This window comes from Dasypus novemcinctus, chromosome 1 (assembly GCF_030445035.2).
Source record: "Dasypus novemcinctus isolate mDasNov1 chromosome 1, mDasNov1.1.hap2, whole genome shotgun sequence".
Lineage (NCBI taxonomy): Eukaryota > Metazoa > Chordata > Mammalia > Cingulata > Dasypodidae > Dasypus > Dasypus novemcinctus.
In genome coordinates, this window is record NC_080673.1 from 138,324,859 (window position 1) to 138,349,326 (window position 24,468).

Consider the following 24,468-nt stretch of genomic DNA (forward strand, 5'->3'; position numbering starts at 1 on the left):
TATTTGTTTGTTAACTTGACAGCAAGATAGAGTTTGTTGGTGTCTGTTGCCTCATGACCCTTTCCAGCCAAAACAAAGGGCCACAGCGTTAGTCACGTGGTAGCTCTTGCCCTTATCCCATTGTGGTCTTATCGTGCTTTTGTGGTCATTTTGTGTATTTTTGGCTTTTTTTTTTCCTTCATCATGAGTCCTAAGAAAATAAGCGATGATAGTGCTAAGCAAAAAAGAAAATTACTTCGTATTACCATTGAGCAAAAAAAAGAAATACAGTAATACATAAATATAAGAGTGGTATTTGTACTATTGTGACCTTGCTAGGGAATATGATATACCTAGAACAACAGTTTCCACCATCATTACGAATAAAGAAGTGATAAAAAAGACTGATGTTATGAAAGGAGTTAAAGCAGTAACAAAGCAGCATTCCCAAACACTTGAGGAAGTTGAAAAGCTGTTATTATTTGAGTAAACAAGAAGCAGTTAGTAGGTGACAGTATATCAGAAGCCATGATATGTGATGAAGCAAAAATTTTGCATGTCAATCTTTTGAAGAACAAACCGGAACCTAGTGATGAGAGTGTTGGTTGAAGCTGATTTGATAATTTTAAAAAGAGGATTGGTATTCATAGTGTCCTGAGGCATGGTGAGGCAGTGAGTACTAGCAAAAAGGCTGCTGATGAATTTGCACTGAATTTGAAGACTACATAGAAGCTGAGGGTTTTATTCCCCACCAAGTTTTTAACTGTGATGAGACCGGAGTTTTTTAGGAAAAAAATACCAAGTAGGACCTACCTCACCAAAGAGGAGAAGGCATTATCAGGCCACAAACCAATGAAGGACAGGCTCACTCTATGTTGTATGGGAATGCTTTTGGGGACTTAAAACTCCATGAGTTTTCAAGAAGCATAATGCTGTAAAAAACAAGCTCCATGTGACGTAGAGGGCAAACAGCAAATCTTGGGTCATGAGGTAGTTTTTTACCGAGTGGATAAATGAAGTGTTTGGTCCCTCAGTGAAAAGATATTTGCTAGAGAAAGGTTTGCCTCTGAAAGCTCTTCTGCTTTTGGATAATGTGCCTGCCTACCCTTCAGAATTGGAGGGTGACTTACTGGAGGAGTTCACCTTCATCACTGTAAGGTTCCTGCCTCCCAACACTGCTCCTCTCATCCAACCATGGACCAGCAAGTAATTTCAAACTTCAAAAAGTTGTACACCAACATGCCTTTCCAGAGTTGCTTTGAGATCACCTCTGACACCCATTTGACCCTCACAGAATTCTGGAAGAAGCATTTCAATATCCTGTATTGCCTTAATTTCATTGATAAGGCCTGAAACGAAGTCTTTTATAGGACAGTGAATTTGGCTTAGAAGAATTTGAGGCCAGAAGCTGTGACTCAGAGAGACTTCGAAGGATTTGAGGCTGACTCCAAGCCGGAAGATACAGAGGGTACAGTTGTGCAGGATGTTGTGTCTTTGGGCCAGTCCATGGGTCTGCAGGTTGATGCTGCTGATATTGAGGAGTTTAGTGGAGGAACATCGTGAAGAGCTCAGCACTGAGGAGCTGCAGGACCTATAGAAGGAGTAGCATCAAGAAGTGGCTGAAGAGATTTCTTCAGGTGAAATGGATATAAGGGAGGATGTCCCCAGTTCCTTGATAAAAGAAATGTATGCAAAATGGGCAGAAGTACAAAGCTTTGTGGAGAAGTACCATCTGGACAAAGCTCTGACAGGCAGAAGTGTGAATTTATTGAATGACCAAACAATTTCATACTTTAGAGGAATTCATAAAAGAAGACAGAAGCAGTCCTTATTGGATAAGTTTTTAGTGAAGGTGACAAAGTGTGTCAGCCTGTGGTGCAAGATGAAAAAAGGCAGAAAAGAGAACATCTGAAGTACAAGTGCCTGATGTTCTATTGGAGGGACTCTCCTTCCAAGGAAGACTACTTATACGGAGTCGTGTAACCTCCTCACCACTCTCCTCCCACCATCCCATTAGGCCATGAACTCTTGTCGGGACAGGTAAAGTGAAGTTTTAATTTTGTTTCATCTAAGTATTTATTTTTAGGTTTATTTCTCATGTAAAGTAATGATATACAATCCTATTTTTTTACATATAGCCTTAAAAATATGCATTGTCTTTGGTTTGGGGATGCATTAAATTTCTTTACATTCTTCCGTATGGGAAAAATTTGTTTGGTACTCATTTTTGGTACTTGTACCTTCTGGGGCCAATTAGTGACGAGTAACAAAGTACAACTATAAACACAAATACAGACAAATGAATACAAGTAAAACGTGGGAAATCTGAATAAGATTTGTAGATTGTATCAATTTAGTATCAGGGTTGTGGTATCATTCTGTGATTTTGCAAAATGTTACCATTGGGTGAAACTGGGCAAAGTATACAAAGGATCTCTTTACTGTTTCTTACAACTGCATGTGAATCTATAATGAGCAATAAATATTTTTAATAGTTTTTTATCTTGAAATAATTTCATATTTATAGGACAGTTGCAAAATTAATACAGAGAATTCCACCATATGCTTCCACCCAAATACTCAGATCCACCGACTTTTGATATTTTGCCACATTTAACACATTACTCTATCTGTTCATTGCTGAGTCATGTGGTAGTTCTATGTTTAACTTCTTGAGCACCCACCAAAATGTTTTACACAATAACTATAACATTTTATATTCCCTCTAACAATGTACTTACGTTCCTATTTCTCTCCATCTTTGACAGCCCTTGTTGTTTTCCGTTTTTTAAATAGTAGCCATTCTAGGAGGTGTGGAGGGGTTTCTCATGGTAGTTTTAATATGCTTCACCCTAATGGCTAATGATATTGTGCTCGTATATCTTCTTTGGAGAAATGTCTATTCAGGTCCTTTGCCCATTTAAAAATTGTTTTCTTTGTCTTTTCAGTGTTACATTATTATCAATAAAATTTTAAATAAAAAGTTACACTGATTGATTAGGTACTATTAAGATTAATGATATTGAATCAGAAGTACAGTTGAGTATGAGGAGTATGTTACTTCAAGAATTTAGAACTTGTGACTGCCTAGTTTACTAAAGAAACATTTCAGGACTGATTAGATTTGTTAAAAAAAGATTTATATTCTTATGGAGATACAGCAATTTTAGACGGCCAGTCCAGTCAAGTAATGGAATTATTAATGTAGCTCATGACATACTGCTTCACATACTTTTTTTTGGACCTTCAAGGACTTATATTGTTTTCAAATAATAAAGGTGATATTTTGCCCATAATTAAATTGATATTCTGTAATAAGAGATGAGGAATTTTCTGAGTAGATGGTAACATAAATAACAAGTATCTTCTTTCCTTCTCATTAGGGTACCTGATATCAGTACGAAGCAAGGCCAGAGTGTACTGCAAATCTTACAAGACTGTTTTGAAGAAAAAAGTAAGGTTTCATTTCTAAATGGACTTTGTAGGTTGGAATGGATGAAAATATGAATTTCTCCTATTTATTAATATCAAATGCAGCAAGTATATATAGATATACATATGTAAACTATTTTCCCAGGAATTTTAAGTACATATGCAGACTTCATGTACCTTGTGATATACTTAGGATAATACTGGCAAAAATGAGAATAAATTGTCATCCCATTTAGTTCATACTAGTTTCCTCTAGTCTGGAAGTAGTTAAACAATTATTGTACAAAAGAGAAAGTATTTGATGTAGTGAAAATAAATGTGCAGAATTCTTGGAGCATTTGAGATAATTTTTGGTGATATATGTAACTTTCTAAATAAGTGGTGAGTTTTGACAAAAACTTTCTAAGTGTGGGTAGGCACCAGAGAGTATTGGAATGAAATAGTAGACCAATCAAAGAAATGAGGACAGATGAAAAAGCATCTCTTCTATAAAAGCTCTGAAAGAAGAGCTGGCACTTACTTCTTCAAATATTGTATTTGCCTTTTCCAGTTCCTGATGCTTCCAGGAATATTTGAATTTTGAATTAATAAGGCTAATTGTGTTTAAAAAGTAAGCAGACTTCTTCACATGTAATAATAAGGGTACTTTTTTTTTTTTTCAAAAGATTTATTTATTTATTTAATTTCCCCCCCTCCCCTGGTTGTCTGTTCTTGGTGTTTATTTGCTGCGTCTTGTTTCTTTGTCCGCTTCTGTTGTCGTCAGCAGCTCGGGAAGTGTGGGCGGCGCCATTCCTGGACAGGCTGCTCTCTCTTTTCACGCTGGGCGGCTTTTCTCACGGGCGCACTCCTTGCGCGTGGGGCTCCCCCACGCGGGGGACACCCTTGCGTTGGCACGGCACTCCTTGCGCACATCAGCGCTGCGCATGGCCAGCTCCACACGGGTCAAGGAGGCCCTGGGTTTGAACCGCGGACCTCCCATATGGTAGACGGTCGCCCTAACCACTGGGCCAAAGTCCGTTTCCCAAGGGTACTTTTTATTTAACCCCTATATATTGCAACATATTTCATTTTAAAAAATTTCATTCTTTTAGGTCTTTCCAATGATTTTAGCACAAATTCTACAAAATCATTGCTTCATTCAACACCCAAATTAAAAGACATACGGATTCAGTCATCAAGCAAAGAGGTGAGTTAAAATAAGGGAGCTGCTAGGTTTAATATTTTAATGAATGAAGCAATACACAATGTAGCCTGGTATATTTTAGTTGTTTGTTAGTTTTCTTAAAAGGGAATCCTGGGAGTGGGTGTGGCTGAAGGAGTTGAGATCCTGACTCCCACTTGGGAGGTCCCAGGTTTCGTTCCTGGTGCCTCCTGAAAAAAACAAAAACAAGTAAAACAAATGCAGAAATCAACTCAGAGATGCTGAGGTGGCTCAGTGGTTGAGCGTTGACTTCCCACATACAAGGTCCCGAGTTTAATCCCTGGTCCCTGGTTCCTCAAAAAAGAAAGGAATCCTGTGCTTCCATTGCCTTTCTATAAAATTTGTAGACTTGATGTGAAAATTATTGTTTGACAGTTCTTAAATTGTGTGAATTTTGAAATGGAGTGCCTAAGAATTAGAATTATCAAATTGTTACACAATCATTTTTTACTTCTCCTAAAATAATACTTTGGAAATAATACTTAGTAAAGTAGACAGATACTGAAGTTTCTGACCAGGTTGACAAGATTATTTTCTGAAAACTGAAGGTACTCTAATGCTATACAGGTAAATCATATTTTTATTGATAATTTATCTTAATAACTGGATTTAACTGTACAAAACAGACTTTCCAATAGGGTTTTAAGAGCTAATGATCCAAGGCAAATTATTCAAAACTTATTTAAAAAAAAATTCAAATTATTCAGAAAAAATTTAAGAGGAAAATCGTAAGTGCTAGAAATAGCAATAGCTAGAAACTTTCGTAATGAAACAATCACTTAGAGCCTTTGGTTTCAAGGAATGAATAAAGCCATTTCTTTCAGAGTTGAGAGGCATTCTTTAATCTGTTATGTTATAAATTACCTTGATTTTCAAAAGTTAACTCTGTTTCCTGGGATAAACTAGACATTGTCATAAATTTTTTTTTTAAAGGTTAATACTTTTTTTGTGTAAATTTATTTTATTTATTTCTCCCTACCCCCGTGGTGTTTGAACTTGCTGTGTCTATTCGTCTTCCTTGTTTTTTTAGGAGGCACTGGGAACTGAACCCGGGGTCTCCAGCGTTGGAGGGAGGCACTAAATCCCTTGAGCAAACTCCATTCCCTGCTTTGTTGTGTCTGTCATTGTGTTTTTCTTCTTGTGTCTCTTGCGTCATCTTGTTGCTTGAACCTGCTGCACCTGTGCTTCACATAAGCTCACTGTCTTACTCGTGTTCTTTAGGAGGCACCAGGAACCTCTGCTCCCTGCTTTGTTGTGTCTCTCATTATATTTTTTCCTTTCTTTGTCTCTTGTTGCATCATTTTGTGTAAGCTTGCTGTGTCTGCCCATCATCCCCAGCTCACTGTCTTCTTTAGGAGGCACTGGGAACTGAACCAAAGACCTCCCATATGGTAGGCCAGAGCTCAGTCACCTGAGCCACTTCCCTGTTGTAAAATATTACCCTTTTTATGATTATTGATTTGATTTGTTAATATTTTGTTTAAAATTTTTGTATTTGTGTTCAAGAATAATTGTATTTTAGTTTTCATTTCTCAAAATGTTCTTTTAGGGTTTTGTATCAATGTTATGTTAGAGGTTCCTCTTCCAGAAACCTTCCAGAACTTTCTTCCAGATGCAGAAAGTTGCAATAGGCTAACCCTCTTGCTGTAACAGCTAGTTGAAACAAAAGAAAGAAAATGCAAACAAATTATTCTTTAAGACGCAGGAACTGTGGAAACAAGGACTAGATGGACTAAAATTCCAAAGAGGGAAGAACCCTTAGAAGATGAGCTGATTATTGTTGGTTATTGTTTTTTCTGAGAGTATTTGTTAACTTTGGACAGAGGCTGAGGTTGAATCAGACAAGAGTCTACCAGGGGAAAAATACATGCACAGCTTTTTGTCAGTTGTACAGGGCTGATATGACAGATTTGAATCCAGAGGAATCCCAAATGCACAGCTACTTTTCCTTAAAGGATATACGCTAAGTTTTGGGAATCCCTAGGCAAGGGAGATAGAGTGAAATCTGCAGTGCTATGATTAGAAGGCAGAATCCTACTAAAAGGGGCTTACCACAGATAGGCATTTGCCAGAATTTTGAAGCAGTCTAGGGTAACAGGCTAAAGAGTTAGTTAAGCACAAAACTGAAGGACTGGACTGAATACCTTACCGTCTTTCAGGATTAAGGAGTCTCAATAGGTTCCCAGTCACCTAGGAAAGCATTTTCTGAAGAACACAGCACCCTAGAAGTTGGCCTGAGTCATATTAAAATTACATCTCAGCTGATCCAACTCAGTCCCTAAATATCACTTCAATCCAGTATACCCAAAGAAGAAAGCACGAAGTAACTGTGCAGAAAGATATTATCTAGTGCTGTGACTTTTTAAAAGTAAACTTTTTATTTGGAGATGATTGAGATTTCCAGGTCTGTTTACCTAGTTTCCTCCAAAGGTAACATCTTGCAAACCTGTGCCACTCAGGATGTTGCTGTTGATACAACAAGATATAGAAAAATTCCACAAAGATCCCTCATGTTGTCCTTTTTAAAATTATGGAACTTGTAGGTTTACAGAAAAATCATGCAGAAAATACAGAGTTGTCATATAACCCACTAATTGTTAAGACCTTGCATTAGTGTGGTGCATTTTTTTTTTACAATTAGTGAAAGAATATTATTATAATTGTATTAACTATAGTGCATGGTTTACATTAGGGTTCACTTTTGTGTTGTACAATTTTGTTTCTTTTAATTTTTATGCTAGTACCATATATACAACCTAAAATTTCCTCTTTTAATCATATTCAAATATATAATTCAGTGCTATTAATTACATTTACAACATTGTGCTACCTCATCACCATCCATTATCAAAATTTTCTATCACTCAATAGAAATTGTACAATTTAAACATTAATACTTCATTTCTTACCCCCTACCTATCCCCTGGTAACCTGTATTGTGGATTGTGAGTTTGCTTATTTTAATTATTTCATATCAGTGTGATAATACAATATTTGTCCTTTTGTGTCTGACTTATTTCATTCAACACGATGCCTTCAAGGTTTGTCATGTTGTCACATATATAAGAACTTCATTCTTTTTTATAACTAGATAATATTCCATTGTATGTATATACCATTTTTGTTTTTCCACTCATTAGTGTTGGACGCTTGGGTTGCTTCCAACTTTTGGCAATTGTGGATAATGCTATGAATGGTGGTGTGCAAATATCTGTTCTAGTCCCTACTTTAAATTCTTTGGTTATATATCTAGAAGTGGAATTGCTGGGTCATGTGGTAATGTATCACCTAGTTTTCTGAAGAACTGCTAAATTGTCTCACATAGTAGCAGCTGCACCATTTTATATTCCTATAAAAGGAATGAGTCTTTCTATGTTTCCGTATCCTCATTGGAGAAATGTCTATTCAGGTCTTTTACCTGTTGTTTAATTGGGTTGTTTGTCTTTTTATTGTTGAGTTGTAGGGTTTCTTTATATATTTTGGATATTAACCCATTATTGGATATGTGGTATCCAAATATTTTCTCCCATTGTGTATGTTGTCCTTTCACTATCATGATAAAGTTACTTGTTGCACAAAAGCTTTTAAAATGATGAGGTCCTGTTTATCTATTTTTTGTTTTTTTGCTTGCGTTTTAGGTATAAGGTCTTAAGAAACCGTTGCTAACAAAATCTCCTAAAGATACTTGTGTTTTTTTCCCTAGGACTTTGAAAGTTCTGGCTCTTATATATAGGTCTTCGGTATATTTTGAGTTGAATTTTGAATAAAGTGTGAGGTAGGGATCCATCATTGTTCTTTCACAGTTGGACATCCACTTACCCCAGGACTGTTTGTTGAAGAGACTGTTTATTTCCCAGGAGAGTGGCCTTGACACCCTTGTCAAAAGTCAGTTGGCCATTGATGTGTGGTTGATTTCTGATCTTGGATTTAATTCCATTGATCTGTATGTCTGTCCTTATGCCAGTACCATGCCTGTTTGACTCCTGTTGCTTTTTAATAAGTTTTAAGATTGGAAAGTATGAATCCTCCAAGTTCATTCTTTTTCAAACTGGCTTTCCCTATTTGGGGCCCCTTAACCTTCCATTTAAATTTGATGCTTGCTTTTTCCATTTCTGCAAAGAAGGCTATTGGAATTTCAATTTGGATTCCATTGAATATGTAAATCACTTTGGGTTGAATTGACATCTTAACATTATTTAGTCTTCTAATCCATGAATGTGGAATGTCCTTCCATTTATTGGGACTTCTTTGATTTCTTTTAGTATTGTTTTCTAGTTTTCTGTGTGAAGTCCTTTACATCCTTAGATAGGGTTATTTCTAGATATTTGATTCCTTTTGTTGCTATGGTAAATGAGATTTTTTTTCTTGATTTCATCTTCTAGTTCATTACCAGTATATAGAAACAGTGCTGATTTTTGGATGTTGATTGTGTACCATCCCACACTTTGCTGAATTCATTTCTTAGCTCTAGAAACTTTGTTGTGGAATTTTCAGGACTTTCTGTATATAGGATCATGTTATCTGCAAATAGGGAAGGTTTTACTTCTTCCTTTCTATTTTAGGTGTCCTTTATTTCCTTTTCTTGCCTAATTGCTCTGGCTAGCACTTCTAGTACAATGTTGAATAGTAGTGGTAACAGTGGGTATCCTTGTCTTGTTCCCAATCTTAGAGGGAAAGCTTTCATTGTTTCACAGTTAAGTTTGATGTTAGCTGTGAGTTTTTCATATATTCCCTTTAAAATGTTGAGAAAGTTTCTATTTCTAGTTTTCTAAGTTTTTTTTTTTTTATGAAGAAGGGTGCTGGATTTTGTCAAATGTCTTTTCTGCATCAAGTGAGATGATCATGTGGCTTTTTTTCCTTCGTTGTATTAATTTAATATATTGCATTAATTGATTTTCTTATATTGGACCATCCTTCCATAATAAGGATAAATCCCACTTGATCATGGTCTAAACTTCTTTTAATGTGCCCCTGGTTTCAGTTTGCTAGCATTTTGTAGAGGATTTTTGCACCTATATTCATAAGAGATATTGGTCTGTAGTTTTCTTTTCTTGTGGAATCTTTATCTGGCTTTGGTATGAGAGTGATGTTGGCCTTGTAGAATGAATTGAGTCTTCCCCTCTTCAGTTTCTTAGAAGTTTGAACAAGATTTATGCTAATTCTTCTTGCAATATTTGATAAAGTTAGCCTGTTAATCCATCTGATCCTGGGCTTTCCTTTGTAGGGATGTTTTTAATTACTGATTGAATTACTGATTGATTACTGGTTTGTTGAGAACTACTGTTCTTCTTGAGTCATTGTAGGTAATTTCTTCATTTCTAGGAATTTGTCCATTTCTTTGAGATTATCTGTTTGTTAGCATGCATTTGTTCACAGTATCCTCTTATAGTCCTTCATATTTCAGCAGTCATTAGTAATATCTTCCTTTTCATTTCTGATTTTCTTTATTTCTAGCCTCTCTTTTTTCTTCATCATTCTTGTTAAAGGTTTGCCAATTCTATTAATCTTTTCAAAAAATAACTTTTGGTTTGTTGATTCTGTTTTTATGTATTTTTTCCATTTCATTTATCTCTGCTTAATCTTTATTTCCTTCCTTCTACTTGTTTTGGGTTTAGTTTACTCTGTACTTGACTTCCAGTTTTGATATTAGGTCTCTGATTTGAAATTTTTCTTCTTTTTAAATCTACGCGTTTTGATATATAAATTTGTTATTTTCATTTATAGTCGTCTCAAGATATTTTCTGATTTCTCTTGTGATTTCTTCTTAAACTTATTGGTTGTTTAAGAGTGTGTTAATTTCTACATATTTGTGTATTTTCCTGTTCTCCGTCTATTACTGCTTTCCAGCTGCATTCCATTTTGATTGGTAAAGATACATTGTATGATTTAAAATTTTTTTAATTTATTGAGGCTTGTTTTGTTATATAAATTATGGTCTGTCCTGGAGATTTACCCATGTGCATTTGAGAAGAATGTGTATTCTGCTATTGTCGGGTGAATTGTTTTACATGCATCTGTTTGGTCTTGTTTAGAATATTGTTCATGTCTTATATTTCCTTTTTGATTTTTCTCTCTAGATATTCTATCCGTTATTGAATGTTGTGTCTTAAAGTCTCCTGCTATTGATGTAGACTGTCAATTTTTCCTTTCAAGTCTGTCAGTAATTGCTTCAGATATTTTGGGGTTCTCTGTTAGGTGCATATATATTTCTAATTGTTACATCTTCTAGTTAAGTTGACCCCTTTATCAGTGTGTAATGACCATTTTGGGCCCTTGTAACTGTTATTGACTTAAGGTCTATTTTGTCTAATATTAATATAGCTACCCTCTTTTGGGTACTACTTGCGTGGTATATTTTCTTCCATCCCTTTACTGTCAGCCTACTTGTGTCTTTGAATTTTAGGTGAGTCTCTTGTATATAGTATATAGCTGGGCCATGTTTTTTTTAAATTAAAAAAAATTTTTTCATTTTAATTTTTCATTTTATTTTTATCCATTCTTACAGTCTTTTGCCTGGAGAGCTCATAATGCATGACTTTGTCCTGTCATTTTCCTAATCTTTCTAAATCTTAAACCATTTTTGTCCCTCAATTCTTCCATTACTAACTACTGTTAAATTTATTACTGCTTTTTGTGTTTTACCATGTTGATTGCTTTGCATTTTTTACTGGATATATTTTTCATCTGTCTTCCTTGTGGTTACCGTGGGGTTAAAATTTAATACCCTAAATATATAGTAGTCCTTTTTAGTTTGATACCAATTTGACTTCAGTAGAATATACATACATTTTTCGTATGCGCCTCAGTCCAACCACCTTTTTTCGTACTCATTGCTGATTATATCTTTGTACTTTGTATGTCTAAAACTGTAGATTGGTCATTACTTTTTATGCATTTGCATTTTAGTACCTGTAGGAAGAAGCAGAATTATATACCAAACAGTGGAATACAATAGTAATAACATTTATAATTACCCAATAATTCCCTGTACGAGAGGTCTTTAGTTCTTTATACTACTTTGAACCACTGTGCCTTTTCCTTTTAGTTGAATAACTCCCTTTAGCTTTGCTTGTAGGGCAGTTCTAGTGGTAATGAGTAGTCTCAGCTTTTGTTTATCTGTAAATGTCTTAATCTTTCCCTCATTTCCTTCTGCCTTTATTTCAATGCACTACCTTCTTGCCTCCATGGTTTCTGATGAGAAATCAGCACTCAGTCTAGTTGGGACTCCCTTATACATACACATTGCTTTTCTCTTATAACTTTCAGAACTCTTCTTGTCCTTTGCATTTGGTAGTGTGATCAGTATATGATGGGGTATGTTTTTCTTCCTGGTTGTCCTGTCTTGGCTGTGTATATTCATGTCCTTTGCTAAATTGGGGAAATTCTCTGACATTATTTCTTTGAATGTTTCTTCTGCCTTTTTCTCCCCTTTCCTTCCCCTCTGCCTCCTTTCTCTTTCTCAGCCTGACTTATTTTAATTGCCTTGCCCCTGAGTTTGCTAATTCTTTCTTCTGTGAGCTCCAATCTGCTGTTGAAACTCTCCAGAGAATTTTTTTTTAGTTATTGCAGTCTTCAGCTCCAGTAGTTTTGTTTGATTCTGTTTAAAATTTCTCTTTACTCAGATTTTCATATTGCTCATTCATTGTTTTCCTGTTGCCTTTTAATTCTTTCCCTGTTTTTTTCCTTCATCTCATTTCTCTTTTTTCTGTGCTTTTTTTCCTTTTTTCTGTTCGTATTTTTAAAAAAAATTTATTTCTCTCCCTTCCCCCCCTCTCCAGTTATCTTTTCTCTGTGTCCATTTGCTATGTGTTCTTCTGTGACCACTTCTATCCTTATCAGCGGCACCGGGAATCTGTGTTTTCTTTTTGTTGCGTCATCTTGCTGTGTCAGCTCTCCATGTGTGCGGCGCCATTTTTGGACAGGCTGCACTTTCTTTTGCTTTGGGCGGCTCTCCTTACGGGGCATACTTCTTGTGAGTGATGCTCCCCTACGCAGGGGATATCCCTGCGTGGCAGGGCTCTCTTTGTGTGCATCAGTACTGCTCATGGGCCAGCTCCCCACGGGTCAAGGAGGCCCGGGGTTTGAACCGCGGACCTCCCATGTGGTAGGCGGACGCCCTATCCATTGGGCCAAGTCCGCTTCCCTATTTGTCAATATTTTTAAGATAATTATTTTAAAGTCTGTTTTGTATATCTGTATTTTGGCTTTCTACATTGGTGTTTTCTGGATTTTTATCCTTTTTCTTTCTGTGGGCCATCTTTTCCTGTTTATTTGTATGTTTTGTACTCTTTTGTTGCACAACAGGACTTTTTTTAATATTGTCAAATGTTAACTCTGGGAATTATTCCCTGAAATGTCTATTCATTGATTTTGTAACCAGCTGGTGATAAGAGAGAGATTTTCTTGAGTGGCCACTCTCTGTTAGGAAGGCCCACCCAAGGCAAATGCAGAGTGCAGGGTCCTCTCTTTTCTAGCCCTTTGTCTTGCCTTAACTTGTGCTTGTTAGTTGTTTTGTAGTTCTCTTATAAGAGTTGAATGGCACTTCTGTTTCTTAGGACACAGAACTCCCTCTCTCAGGTGTTTAAAGCAGGCAAACCTTTGTCCCAGGCTGTTCACCTCTACCGTTCTTACACTCCTTTCCTTGCCTCAAACTGCTTTTGCCTGGGGGGCAAATTCTGGGAGGTAGGACACAACAGTGGGGAGTTTCCAAAGTCAGTCTCTTTCAGCCAGAACAAGGCAAGGGACCCACAAATGAGGCACAGTCAGGTTCCAGACTACACTGGGAAGGGTATCAGGAAGGGCATCAGGAAATTCTTCTTGGGTTTTAAAATTTTTTTTTTTTTTTAAGATTTATTTTTATTTATTTAATCCCCCTCCCCTCCCCCAGTTGTCTGTTTTCTGTGTCTTTTTGCTGCGTCTTGTTTCTTTGTCCGCTTCTGTTGTCAGTGGCACGGGAAGTGTGGGCGGCGCCATTCCTTGGCAGGCTGCTCCCTCCTTTGCGCTGGGCGGCTCTCCTTATGGGTGCACTCCTTGCGCATGGGGCTCCCCTACGCGGGGGGCACCCCTGTGTGGCACGGCACTCCTTGCGCGCATCAGCACTGCACATGGGCCAGCTCCACACGGGTCAAGGAGGCCCGGGGCTTGAACCGCGGGCCTCCCATGTGGTAGACGGACGCCCTAACCACTGGGCCAAAGTCCGTTTCCCTTAAATTTTTTTCTTCCCTTCCCCGCCCCGCTGTTTTTGCTGTCTGTGCCCATTAGCTGTGTGATCTTCTGTATATATTTCTCTTTTTTTTTGTCTTCTCTCCTCGTGTTTTTCCTCTAGAATTCGCTGGTATTCAATCCTGGGGACCTCTAATGTGGAGAGAGGTTCCCTGTCAATTGTGCCACCTCAGTTCCTGGTCTCTGCTATGCTTCACCTTGACTCTCCCCTTCGTCTCTGTTTTGTTGTATCAACGTCTTGCTATGTGACACACTTGTATGGGCACTGGCTCACCATGTGGGCACTTGGCTTACCATGCAGGCACACTTTCCCGGGTCCTCCCATATGGCTGGCAGAAGCCTGTCACTTCAGCCACATCTGCTTCCCAACAGTTTTGCATTTAAAGTCTGTTTTGTTAGATATTACCACAACCACCCTGTTGCTTTTTGGGTTATTATTTGTGTATAAAATCATTTTCCAACCTTTTGCTTGCAAACTGTTTGTGTACTTTTGGGTCTAAAATGAGTTTCTTATCGATAGCTTATAGAGAAGTCATACTTTTTACCCATTCTGCCAGTCTGTGTCTCTTAATTGGGGAGTTTAATCCATTAACATTCAGTGTTATTACTGTAAAGGCAGTACTTCAGTCATTTTTTCCATAGGCTTATTTATGTCATATTTTATTATTGTTTCTCTTTTTCACTTTTAGATACCCTTAGTAATAGTCTTCCTTTCTACACTCTCCTCCGATCTCTCTCTCCTTTCTTTTCCTTTCAACCAGCACAACTCCCTTTAGTATTTAGAGTAGGAGTCTTGTAAACACATTTCCTCAGTTTATTTATATGTGAATATTTTGATGTCTCCCTCATTTTTTTTAGGAGATTTATTTATTAATTCTACCCCCCTTGTGGCTTCCTTGCTGTCTGCTCTCTGTGTCCATTTGCCATGTGTTCTTCTGTGTCTGCTTATCTCCCTTTATTGCATCATCTTGCTGTGCCAGTGCTCCATGGGTGCGGGCTGTGAGCTCTCTGCAGGTGCGGGCCAGCTTGCCTTCACAAGGAGGCCCTGGGACGCAAACCCAGGGCCTCCCATATGGTAGACAGGAGCCCAGTCAATTGAGCCACAGCCACTTCCCCCTCATTTTTTGATAGACACTTTTGCTAGTACAGAGTTCCTACCTGACAGTTTTTTTTCAGCACCTTAACTTTGTCATCCCAGTGCCTTCTCACCTTCATGTTTCAGATGAGAAATCAGTTCTTAATCTTACCAAGCATCCCTTATATGTAATAAATCTCTTTTCTCTTGCTGCTTTTGAGATTTTCTCTTCATTTTTGGTGTTTGACAGTCAATTTGGTATGTGACTTGGAGTAAGTCTGCTAGAATTTATTCTGTTTATAGTACATGGCTCTTCTCGGACATGTACATCCATGTACCTCATAAGCATTGGAAATTTTCAGCCATTATTCCCTCGAATACTCCATTTGCCCCCTTTCCCATTTTTTCCCTCTGGGACAGCCATAATATATATGTTTGTGTGTTTCGTGCTGTCATTCAGTTCCAAGTCCCTGCTTAATTTTTTCCTTTTTTTTTTTTAATCTTTTTTTACTCTGTGTGATTTCAGATTTTCTAATTCTTTCCTATGCCTGTTCAAATCTGCTGTTGTGTGATTCCGAAGGTATTTTAAATTCCTTCCATCGTGCCTTTCATTATCATAAGATCTGTTATTTTTTATATGTTAATTTTTACCCAGTGTCGTCTTTTTTTTTTTTTTAAGGTTTTATTTATTTATTTATTTATTTCTCTCTCTCCCTTGTTCCCACCTCATTGTTTGTACTCACTGTCTGCTCTTTGTGTCTCTACATTGTGTGCTCTCTATGTTTCCTTATCTTCTTTTTAGGAGGCACCAGGAACCAAACCTCGGAACTCCCATGTTGAAGGGAGGCACCTTATTGTTTGAGCCATCTCTGCTCCCTGCTTATTTTGTCTCTCATTGTGTTTTCTAATTGCTTTATCTTCGTTGTGTCATCTTGTTGTGTCAGTTTGCCATGTCAGCCCATTGTGTTCGCTCACTGTCTTGCTCATCTTTAGAAGCACTGGGAACTGAACTTGGGACCTTCCATGTGGTGAGCAGGAGCCCAACTGCTTGAGCCACATCTGCTTCCCTCTGTGTCTTCTTAATATTCTTTATCTCTTCTCTCATGTCACTGAATTGATTTTGGAGATTTGTTCGGACACCTTTGATTAGTTCCACATGCTGTGTCTCCTCATGCTTTTAATTTTTTGTTCATTTGACTGGAGTGTATCTTCCTGTTTATTAGTATGGCTTGTGTGTAGGTGTCTGATTATTTTTATTTTTTAAAATGATGTCTAGGCATCTGTTTATTTGATGAGTTTATTCTGTTGGTCAGTTTCTCTCTTGCCTAGGGTTTTAATTTTGTTTGACTTTGTGTAAAGGGTCTTCTTTGACACTTGGGTCCCCTTATTCTAAATCTTTAGAACTGCCTGTGTTTAACTGAAAAGAATAAAAGAACAACAACAAAAATACAAGGTAAACAGGAACAGAAGAAAGTGAAGGAGAAAGAGGAAAAGGAAGAAAGAAAAACATTAGAGAAGAAGAGAAAGAAACAGTAAAATAAGTGAAGACCCATGTACACATCACTCAGTGTTAGATATAATACCTTTGAAGTATATATGTGTCTCTTTTTTATCTTTCCTTCCCTTTTCTATCTTTCTATCCTTTTCTTCGCCTTAAATAGAGGTAACCACTATCTTGAATTTCATTTTCATCATTCCTGTCCTTTACTTCATAGTTTACTACTTATGAGTGTGTGGTGACATTTTATGTCAGCATTTCTGACAATACTTGTGTCAGATATCCCACTTCCACCCACATGCTTAGTGGTTACCTAGAAGGACTTATGGGACTCAGTATATAGTTATATTCATGGCTGAGATTTTCTGTAGTCACACAGTAATTGCAAGAAGCTGGATCAGTATGGGGTAAAAGTAAATTGGGCAGAGTCTGGAGGAATCCATGTGCAGGCTTCCCATGCTCTCCCTCAAGGAGCCACACAAAGTACGCTTATCACCCCCAGCAGTGCAGTGCAGTAATGTGTACAGTGCTATTGCCCAGGGAAGTCCGTTTGAAACTCAGGCTGTTATTACTGTGGGCTGTTCATGTAGGCACCCTCTGCCCACCAAAATTCCAGACTTCCAAAAGGAAAGTGGGCGTTTACCATAAATTACACCGTTTATACAAACAGGTAGATTGCCACAGCAGTCACAACCTTATCAGTTGGTAACAGAACATTCTGAAAGCCAAGTTTCTAGATGCCAAATATCACCTCACCACTAACACTTTGTCATGTTGTTAAACATTTGTTATAAACTATGAAAGACCGTACTCAAAATATTACTGCTAACTGTAGCCCATATTTTACATTTGATGTATTTTCCCCCAAACCCACCTAATTAAGCCTTAATTAATTTGACATATTTGTTATCATTACTGTTACTCTCAACTCTATTTATTTCCACACTTTTACAATTAGCCTTATTAATAATGCTGCATACATTAATATTCAGCTCCCATTCTCAAACCGCATTCTGTTTCCTAGTAATCTGTACTCTAGAGTTTACCTCTGTGAGTTTACTCGTCTTATTTAGTTCGTATTAGTGAGAACATACAATATCTGTCCTTTTGTGTGTGGCTTATTTCATTCAACATAATACCCTCAAGGTTCATCTATCTTGTTATATGCATCCCAATTTCATTTCTTGTACAGCTGAATAATATTCCATTGTATGTATATGCCATATTTTGTTTACCCATTCATTCACTGATGGACATTTGGGCAGGTTCCATATTTAGTAATTGTAAATAATGTTGCTATGAACATTGGTGTACAGATGTCAGTTCATGTCCTTGCTTTCAGTTCTTCTGAATATATTCCTAGTAATGGTATTGCTGGATCATATGGCAGTTCTATATTCAGTTTCTTGAGGTACTGCCAAACTGTCTTCCATAGAGGCTGTCCCATTCTACATTTCCATCAACAGTGAAGAGTGTTCCTGTTTTTCCACATCCTTTCTAGCACTTGTAGTTTTCTGATTTTTTAAAAAATAATGGCCATTCCATACGGAGTTAAATGGCATCTCACTGTAGTTTTGATCTGCAGTTTCTTAATAGCTAGTGATGTTGACCATTTTTTTCATGTGCTTTTCGGCCATTTGTATTTCCTCTTTGGAGAAATGTCTATTAAGTCTTTTGCCCATTTTTTAACTGGGTTGCTTGCCTTTTTATGGTTGAGTTGTATGATCTCTTCATATAACTTGGATGTTGAACCCTTATAAATATGTGGTTTCCAAAAATTTTCTCTCTTTGAGGATGCCTTTTACTTTTTTTTTTTTTAATAAGGAGGTCTTATTTATTTATTTTCCCCCATTACTTGTGCTTTGGGTGTAAGGTTTAAAAAACTACTGCCTACCACAAAATCTTGAAAATGTTTTCCCATGTTTTTTCTAGGAATTTTATGGCTGCTGCTTTTATATTTAGGTCCTTGATCTGTTTTGAGGTTTTGTTTTTTTTTTTAAGATTTATTTTATTTATTTCTCTCCCTATCCCCCCCGTTGTCTGGTCTCTGTGTCTATTCGCTGTGTGCTCCTCCATGTCCGCTTGCATTCTTGTCATGCGGCACCGGGAAACCGTTGCTTTTTCTGTTGTGTCTTCTTGCTGCATCAGCTCTCTGTGTGTGTGGTACCACTCCTGGGCAGGCTGCACTTTTTTCGCGCAGGGCTACTCTCCTTGTGTGGCACACTCCTTGCGCGTGGGGCTCCCCTACGTGGGGGACACCCCTGTGTGGCATGGCACTCGTTGCGCATGGCAGCACTGTGTGTGGGCCAGCTCACCTCATGGGTCAAGAGGCCCTGGGTACCAAACCCTGGACCTCTCACATGGTAGGTGGATTTTCTATCAGTTGAGCCACAACTGCTTCCCTGAGTTAATTTTTGTATAACATGCGAGATAGGAGTCCCATTTCCTTTATTGGATATGGATGTCCAGTTCTCCAAGCAGCATTTGTTGAGTAGACTGTTCTGGCCCAAATGGGTGGGCTTGACAGCATTTTCAAAAATCGTTTGACCATAGATATTTCTGACTTCTTGATTCCATAGTCAATCTTTCTATCTTTAGCCTGTACCATGCTGTTTTACCAGTATATCTAAGTTATATGCTTTGTTGTATGTAATATGTATAGTGTTTCTATACACTACTGATGAGCAATCTGAGGAGGAAATCAGAATAAAAAGTCCATTTATAATAGTGACTAAAAGAATCAAATATTAGGAATAAACTTAACCAAGGACATAAAGGACCTATTTTCTGAAAACTTAAAAACTTTGCTGGTGAATGGGGACCTCATATTTTTTGAATTAATATTTTTTTAAAAAATGAATAAATAAAATTAAAAAAAAACAAAACATTGCTAAAAGCAACCAAGTATACCTAAGTAAATGGAAAGACATTCTGTTCATACGTTGGAAGGCTAAATATCATTAAGATGTCAATTCTACCCAAATGGATTTACAGATTCTATCAATCTCAATAAAAATTTCAACAGCCTTCTTTGCAGAAATGGAAAAGTCAATTATCAAATTTATTTGGAAGGTTAAGGGGCCCCAAATAGCCAAAAATGTCTTAGAAAGAACAAAGTTGTAGGACTTTCACTTCCTCACTTTAAATTTTTTTTTTAAAATGAGGTACTGGGGATTGAACCCAAGACCTTGCACATGGGAAACAGGTGCTCACCACTAAACTGCATCTTCTCCCCAATGAGAGTTGGTTTTTTTCATTTATTTGTTTTTAGGAGGTACCGGGGATCAAACCAAGGACCACTTGAGCTACATCAAATACCCTATATTTTGGGTTTTGTAAAAATCCTCCCCCCAACCTTGTAGCTTTTTTTGTGTGCAGTCTGCTCTGTGTCTATTTGCTGTATGTTCTTCTGAGTCCGATATTTATTTTATTTTTATAATTTTCCCCTCCCCCTTGTGGCTTGCTTGCTGTTTGCCCTCTGTGTCCATTTGCTGCGGGCTTTTCTGTGTTCTCGCGTGTCTCCCTTCTTTTGTTGCGTCACCTTGCTCTCCGTGGCTTCTGCGGGCCGGGCGGTGCTCTGTGGAACTTTGTGGGCCAGGCGGCTCTCTGCAGCTTGCATGAGAGCCTGCCTTCACAAGGAGGCCCTGGGACGTGAACCGAGGGCTTCCCATATGGTAGACAGGAGCTCATCTGATTGAGCCACAGCTGCTTCCCAGGTTTGTTGTTTTTAAATACTTATCTTTTTTCATTTTACAAAATTTGTTATGCAACTCATGTGCAGTACTTTACTTGTTTTCTTGTTTCTTAAACTTTTTACTCTATTGTCTAAAAACAACAAAACGCTCACAAAAACAAAATCAATTTGTTTAATCAGAATTGATAATTTAATAAAGTATATTGAATGTTGTATCTCTCTTATATTCAGTGCCAGAAATCGCTTACAAACTCAATGCCAGTTTCTTCAAGGAAAAATGAAGCCTGTTTGCCACTCATTGTAGAACCAAGTGAAGCTGCTAACAAATCAGGTTGGTGGCATTCCCATGGATGTTATTTGCCTAGATTGCTTAAAAAGTTTAGAAATTCTAAAGGTGGTGCATGTGTTGGTTTGAGTGACAAGGTTAGGGTCAGCCTAGGCAGAACTGTGAATTAGATGAAATTTTCCCTTTTGCTCAATTTCCTTTAGTTATATGCACTGTTATTTTTTAAGGTTTTCATTATTTGTACTTTTCCAATTACAAAAGTTTTCTATTTGCTAACAGTCAGAGATTTAAATGAGAAAAGTAGTCATTTCTCCTATCCTCCGGTTGAGATAACCTTTGAATCCTTCTCTACCATTACTGGTACTCAGAAGTAAAAACATATAAAGGGGTGAGTGTATGTGTGTGTGTATGCATAGAGAAGAGGCTATTATGAATTTCTTTCACATTAACAATGTAAGAGAATAACTTTTATCTGATAGAATATTTTACTGTTGTACTTTATTGCCATTCTGATGGGTATTAAGTGACTTGTTACTTTGGTATCCATTCCTATGATTGCCACTGTTTACATACCAAAATGGACAACAGAGCTGAACATATTCCTCACTAAAGCATAGAGAGAGATGGCAGATAAGCTTACGAAAGCATGTTCAACATCATGTCATTTGGGAATTTCAAATTAAAACAGCAGTTATTGATACCACTGTACATTTATAAGAATGGCTAAAATCCAAAAAACTGGCCCTTTTTATAATTTCTATTCTTTGTGCATTACTGTTTTTTCTTCTGTTTCAAGATCATTTGTAATTGATTGTGAAAACATTTTTATGATGATACCCACTTTAAAATTCTTGTAAAAAAAATTCCAGTATCTGAATCATCTTAATGTTGGTGTCCGTGGATCAAATTTTCCAGAATTATGATTTTTCTGGTTTTTGGTATGATTAGTCATTTTGATTATATCCTGGACATTTGGGCTATGTTAGGAAACTCTTGGTCCTTTTAAAATCTTTTATAAAAGCAGGTAGTTACCCTGTTTTGGTTTAATGTATATGTTCTGGTTTACTTTTGTGGATTTTGTTTCCAGTGATAGTTTTCAGAGTCCTTGCAGTGGTATTCTGATCTGCTTCATTTTCTGGTGCTGCTAAGGTTCCAGCTAAATTCCTACTGGTGCCATCTTGAGTGGGTAGAAGGTTCTTCTTTGACCCGTCCGATGTACTTGGCCATCTTTTGTGGGGATTGGGGTCTCCTTATGCTGCTGGATAAAGGACAGGTATATGCAGGGTTTTGTGCTGGATCAGACTATCCACTAGTGCCCTGTTGTGAATTGGGGGCTTTGATGGCCTGGAGTGTCACTAGCTAGTAGATCAAAATGTTGCCTTTGGCTGTGAAGCAGAAATTAAGATCAGAGGCTTCTCTGCTTTGCAGCTGCCAGTTGATTGGACCAACTGCCTTCCCTGATTGTGGATTGGGGACTTAGATGGTCTGGGGACTAGGTTAGTCCAGGCCTTTTCTCCTCTGCTGCTGCCTGTGCATAGGTCTTTTGGAACCAGGGCTAGCACGGCCCAGAGCTTCACTGCTCTAACATAGCAGGTGGACTGGATTGTCTGTCACTTTGTGGAGCAAGGATATGGCTCTCCGCTCAGTGTCTGTTTGGTTTTCCTTCTCCAGATCTTTTGGGCAGAATGCAGGCTTTTTAATATCTTTTATCTTTTTTGTTTGTGTTTTGTTTTTCACTTTGTCAATTGACATTTCCACTTGCAGGCCTCTCTTGTGCTCAGTCTAGAGATTCATGGGAGATAAAAAGAAAACCTTTGAACTTACTACTTTGCCATTCCTTAAGTCTCAAGGTTTCTAACCAGGTTGTTTTCTAACCATCTTTCAGAATCCTATTATTATTGTCTGATGGGCACTCTCAAGAGTATTTAGTTATATTTAGCTGAGAGAAGGAGAGAAAAGTGAGTCTATGCCATCTTGTTCCAAAACCAGAAGCTCTTTTTGGTTTCATATTAAATGTTTTAATCTTTGGTTCTTAAGAGTGTGAATCAGTTGAATATTACTCAGCATTCTTTTTTTTTTTTCTTTGATATTTGAAGAATGAGGCTTAGGAAATATTTATATCTATCTGTCAATCATACATCTCTCTCTGTATGTATATATGTGTATAAATATGTGCCCATCTAGCTACTCTAACTTACCAGTTCTTAGCTTAAGGAATCTCATAATTTCTTTAGGTTAGTTCATTACTTTAGCTGTGCATATATTCATTAAAATCTCAAGAGTATATATTGGTAAATTTATGGATTTTCTGTGCTTCAGGATTTCTGTCATCTCAAAACTGCAGATAGAATAAATCAAATACATGCCTCAGTTCTTTAATTTCACAAATTAGAACTTTTCAAGTAATTATGTATTTTAATTGTAAATCTTTGATTTTAAATTTAATGACCTGTGAGTCTTGTGAAAGCTGTTTCTAATTAATTTACTGTTGAATTTAAAAAAGCATGTTGGAGTCTACTATTATTTTTTCAATTGACAATTATCTTCTTATAATTTTTTTCTAGTGCAGGCCCATGAAGTTCATGAGAAAATTCTGGCAACTGATGTTGACTCTAAAAATACACCTGTCTTGAAAAATGTGTCAAGCAGAAAGCTAAATGGTCATCGCAGTGAAGCTGATGGAGAATTTTACTTATCTGTTGGCTCGCCTTCTGTTATTTTAGATGCAAAAACATCTTTATCCCAAAACGCTATTCCATCTATTGCCCAAAACAGAGAGACTTACACTTTAGAAAAGTCAGTAAATACGCTGTCTCCAAGTACAGAGATTTCTGTCAAGCCTAAAAAAAGGTAACCTTGTATTTAAATAATATCCTGTTTTTAAAATTTTGCCTTTTATATTAAGTGGTTTTCAGTCTTTTATGTAGTTTTATAGTAAGGATTAAGGAATATTAAGATATTATGAGAAGACCAATGTAAAACATTCAGTATATATCCAATTCATATTAGGAAGGTCTTACAGTGTGCTTCAGAGAAGTTTGGGTGTAAAATTTTCTATAATCTGTGGAAAAATGTGTTTTCTTTCTGATGAGTTTACTGCAACTTCCTAAAACAAATAATTTGTACTTTCCCTTGTTATTTATAATTGCAAGAGTAGGTTTTTCTCAGGTCCATTCTAGGGTTGTAAAGCATAAATATTAATAGAGATGAGTTTGTAAACTCAGGTTCATTTCTTGGGACTTTTCTTTTGGTCTTCAGGAAGCAAAGGCAATCTTAGCCTTACTTTTGGGAACCTTGCTGCAGTGAGTAATTTCTGTCTAGAACGTTGTATGATTCTTAGAGTCAAGGAATTAAGTTTATTCTAAGGCTTTACTATTCAGCGTATGGTCTGTAGCTCAGGAGTAAGAGCAATGGAAACTTGTAGAAATGTAGAATTTCAAACCCTACCCTAGATCTACTGAATCAGAATCTGCATTTTAATCCTATTGCCCAGATGTTTTAAATTCACATTAAATGTTTTAGAACCACTGCTCTAAGCTACACATTTCCTTGGAGTATCATTTAACCATCTTCTTTTCTTTTTCTGTTGATAGAAAAATTATTTTTTTCTGGGCAATTTCTTCGTATATGTGTGTAAGAGTTTATCAGTCACCATTTATAGATTTTAAATAAAACCCAGTGCAGAATTTTGTAGGTGGTCTGTATCGTCTCTGTAAGATAGTTCAAGAAGACTTAGAATTCAGCAAATTTTATGATAGCATCCAGCCTTACTTTTGTCTTATAATATAGGTTAAGCTTTGAAGATAAAGATATTTTGAAAAAAGTAGATACAGCAGATAAAGTGTCAGAAAATGAGGATAAAGTGTCAGAAGGACCACAAAAGAGGAAACCATCAGGAACATCTCATGAAAGAACAGAAGATACAGAATATGAAATTCAACCACAAGCTAAAAAGAGTTTTTCAACAATGTTTTTAGAAACTGTAAAAAGAAAAAGTGAATCCAGGTGAGTTATTAAGAAACTGTTCTTTGAGACTTTTTTCCTTCAAATTCTGTGAAGAATATCTAAGGCTATTCCTAAT

At 37.0% G+C, this 24,468-nt stretch overlaps 1 protein-coding gene across 6 annotated transcripts in view; it reads left to right on the top strand.

Annotated features, from left to right (window-relative positions):
* CENPC (centromere protein C) overlaps positions 1-24,468 on the top strand; it is a 151,681-nt gene that overhangs the window by 9,628 nt on the left and 117,585 nt on the right. For 4 of the 6 annotated variants that reach the window (XR_009185932.2, XM_058297684.2, XM_058297674.2 and 1 more), the window contains 5 exons: positions 3,363-3,433; positions 4,503-4,597; positions 20,333-20,432; positions 22,952-23,237; positions 24,177-24,392. Coding sequence is in view for 4 of the 6 variants with exons in the window: in XM_058297684.2 (XP_058153667.1) it covers positions 3,363-3,433; positions 4,503-4,597; positions 20,333-20,432; positions 22,952-23,237; positions 24,177-24,392 (768 nt within the window). In the remaining 2 variants the exon portion in view is untranslated. The remainder of the gene's footprint in view (positions 1-3,362; positions 3,434-4,502; positions 4,598-20,332; positions 20,433-22,951; positions 23,238-24,176; positions 24,393-24,468) is intronic. The other 2 variants (XR_011649236.1, XM_004466867.5) reach the window with 1 other exon arrangement.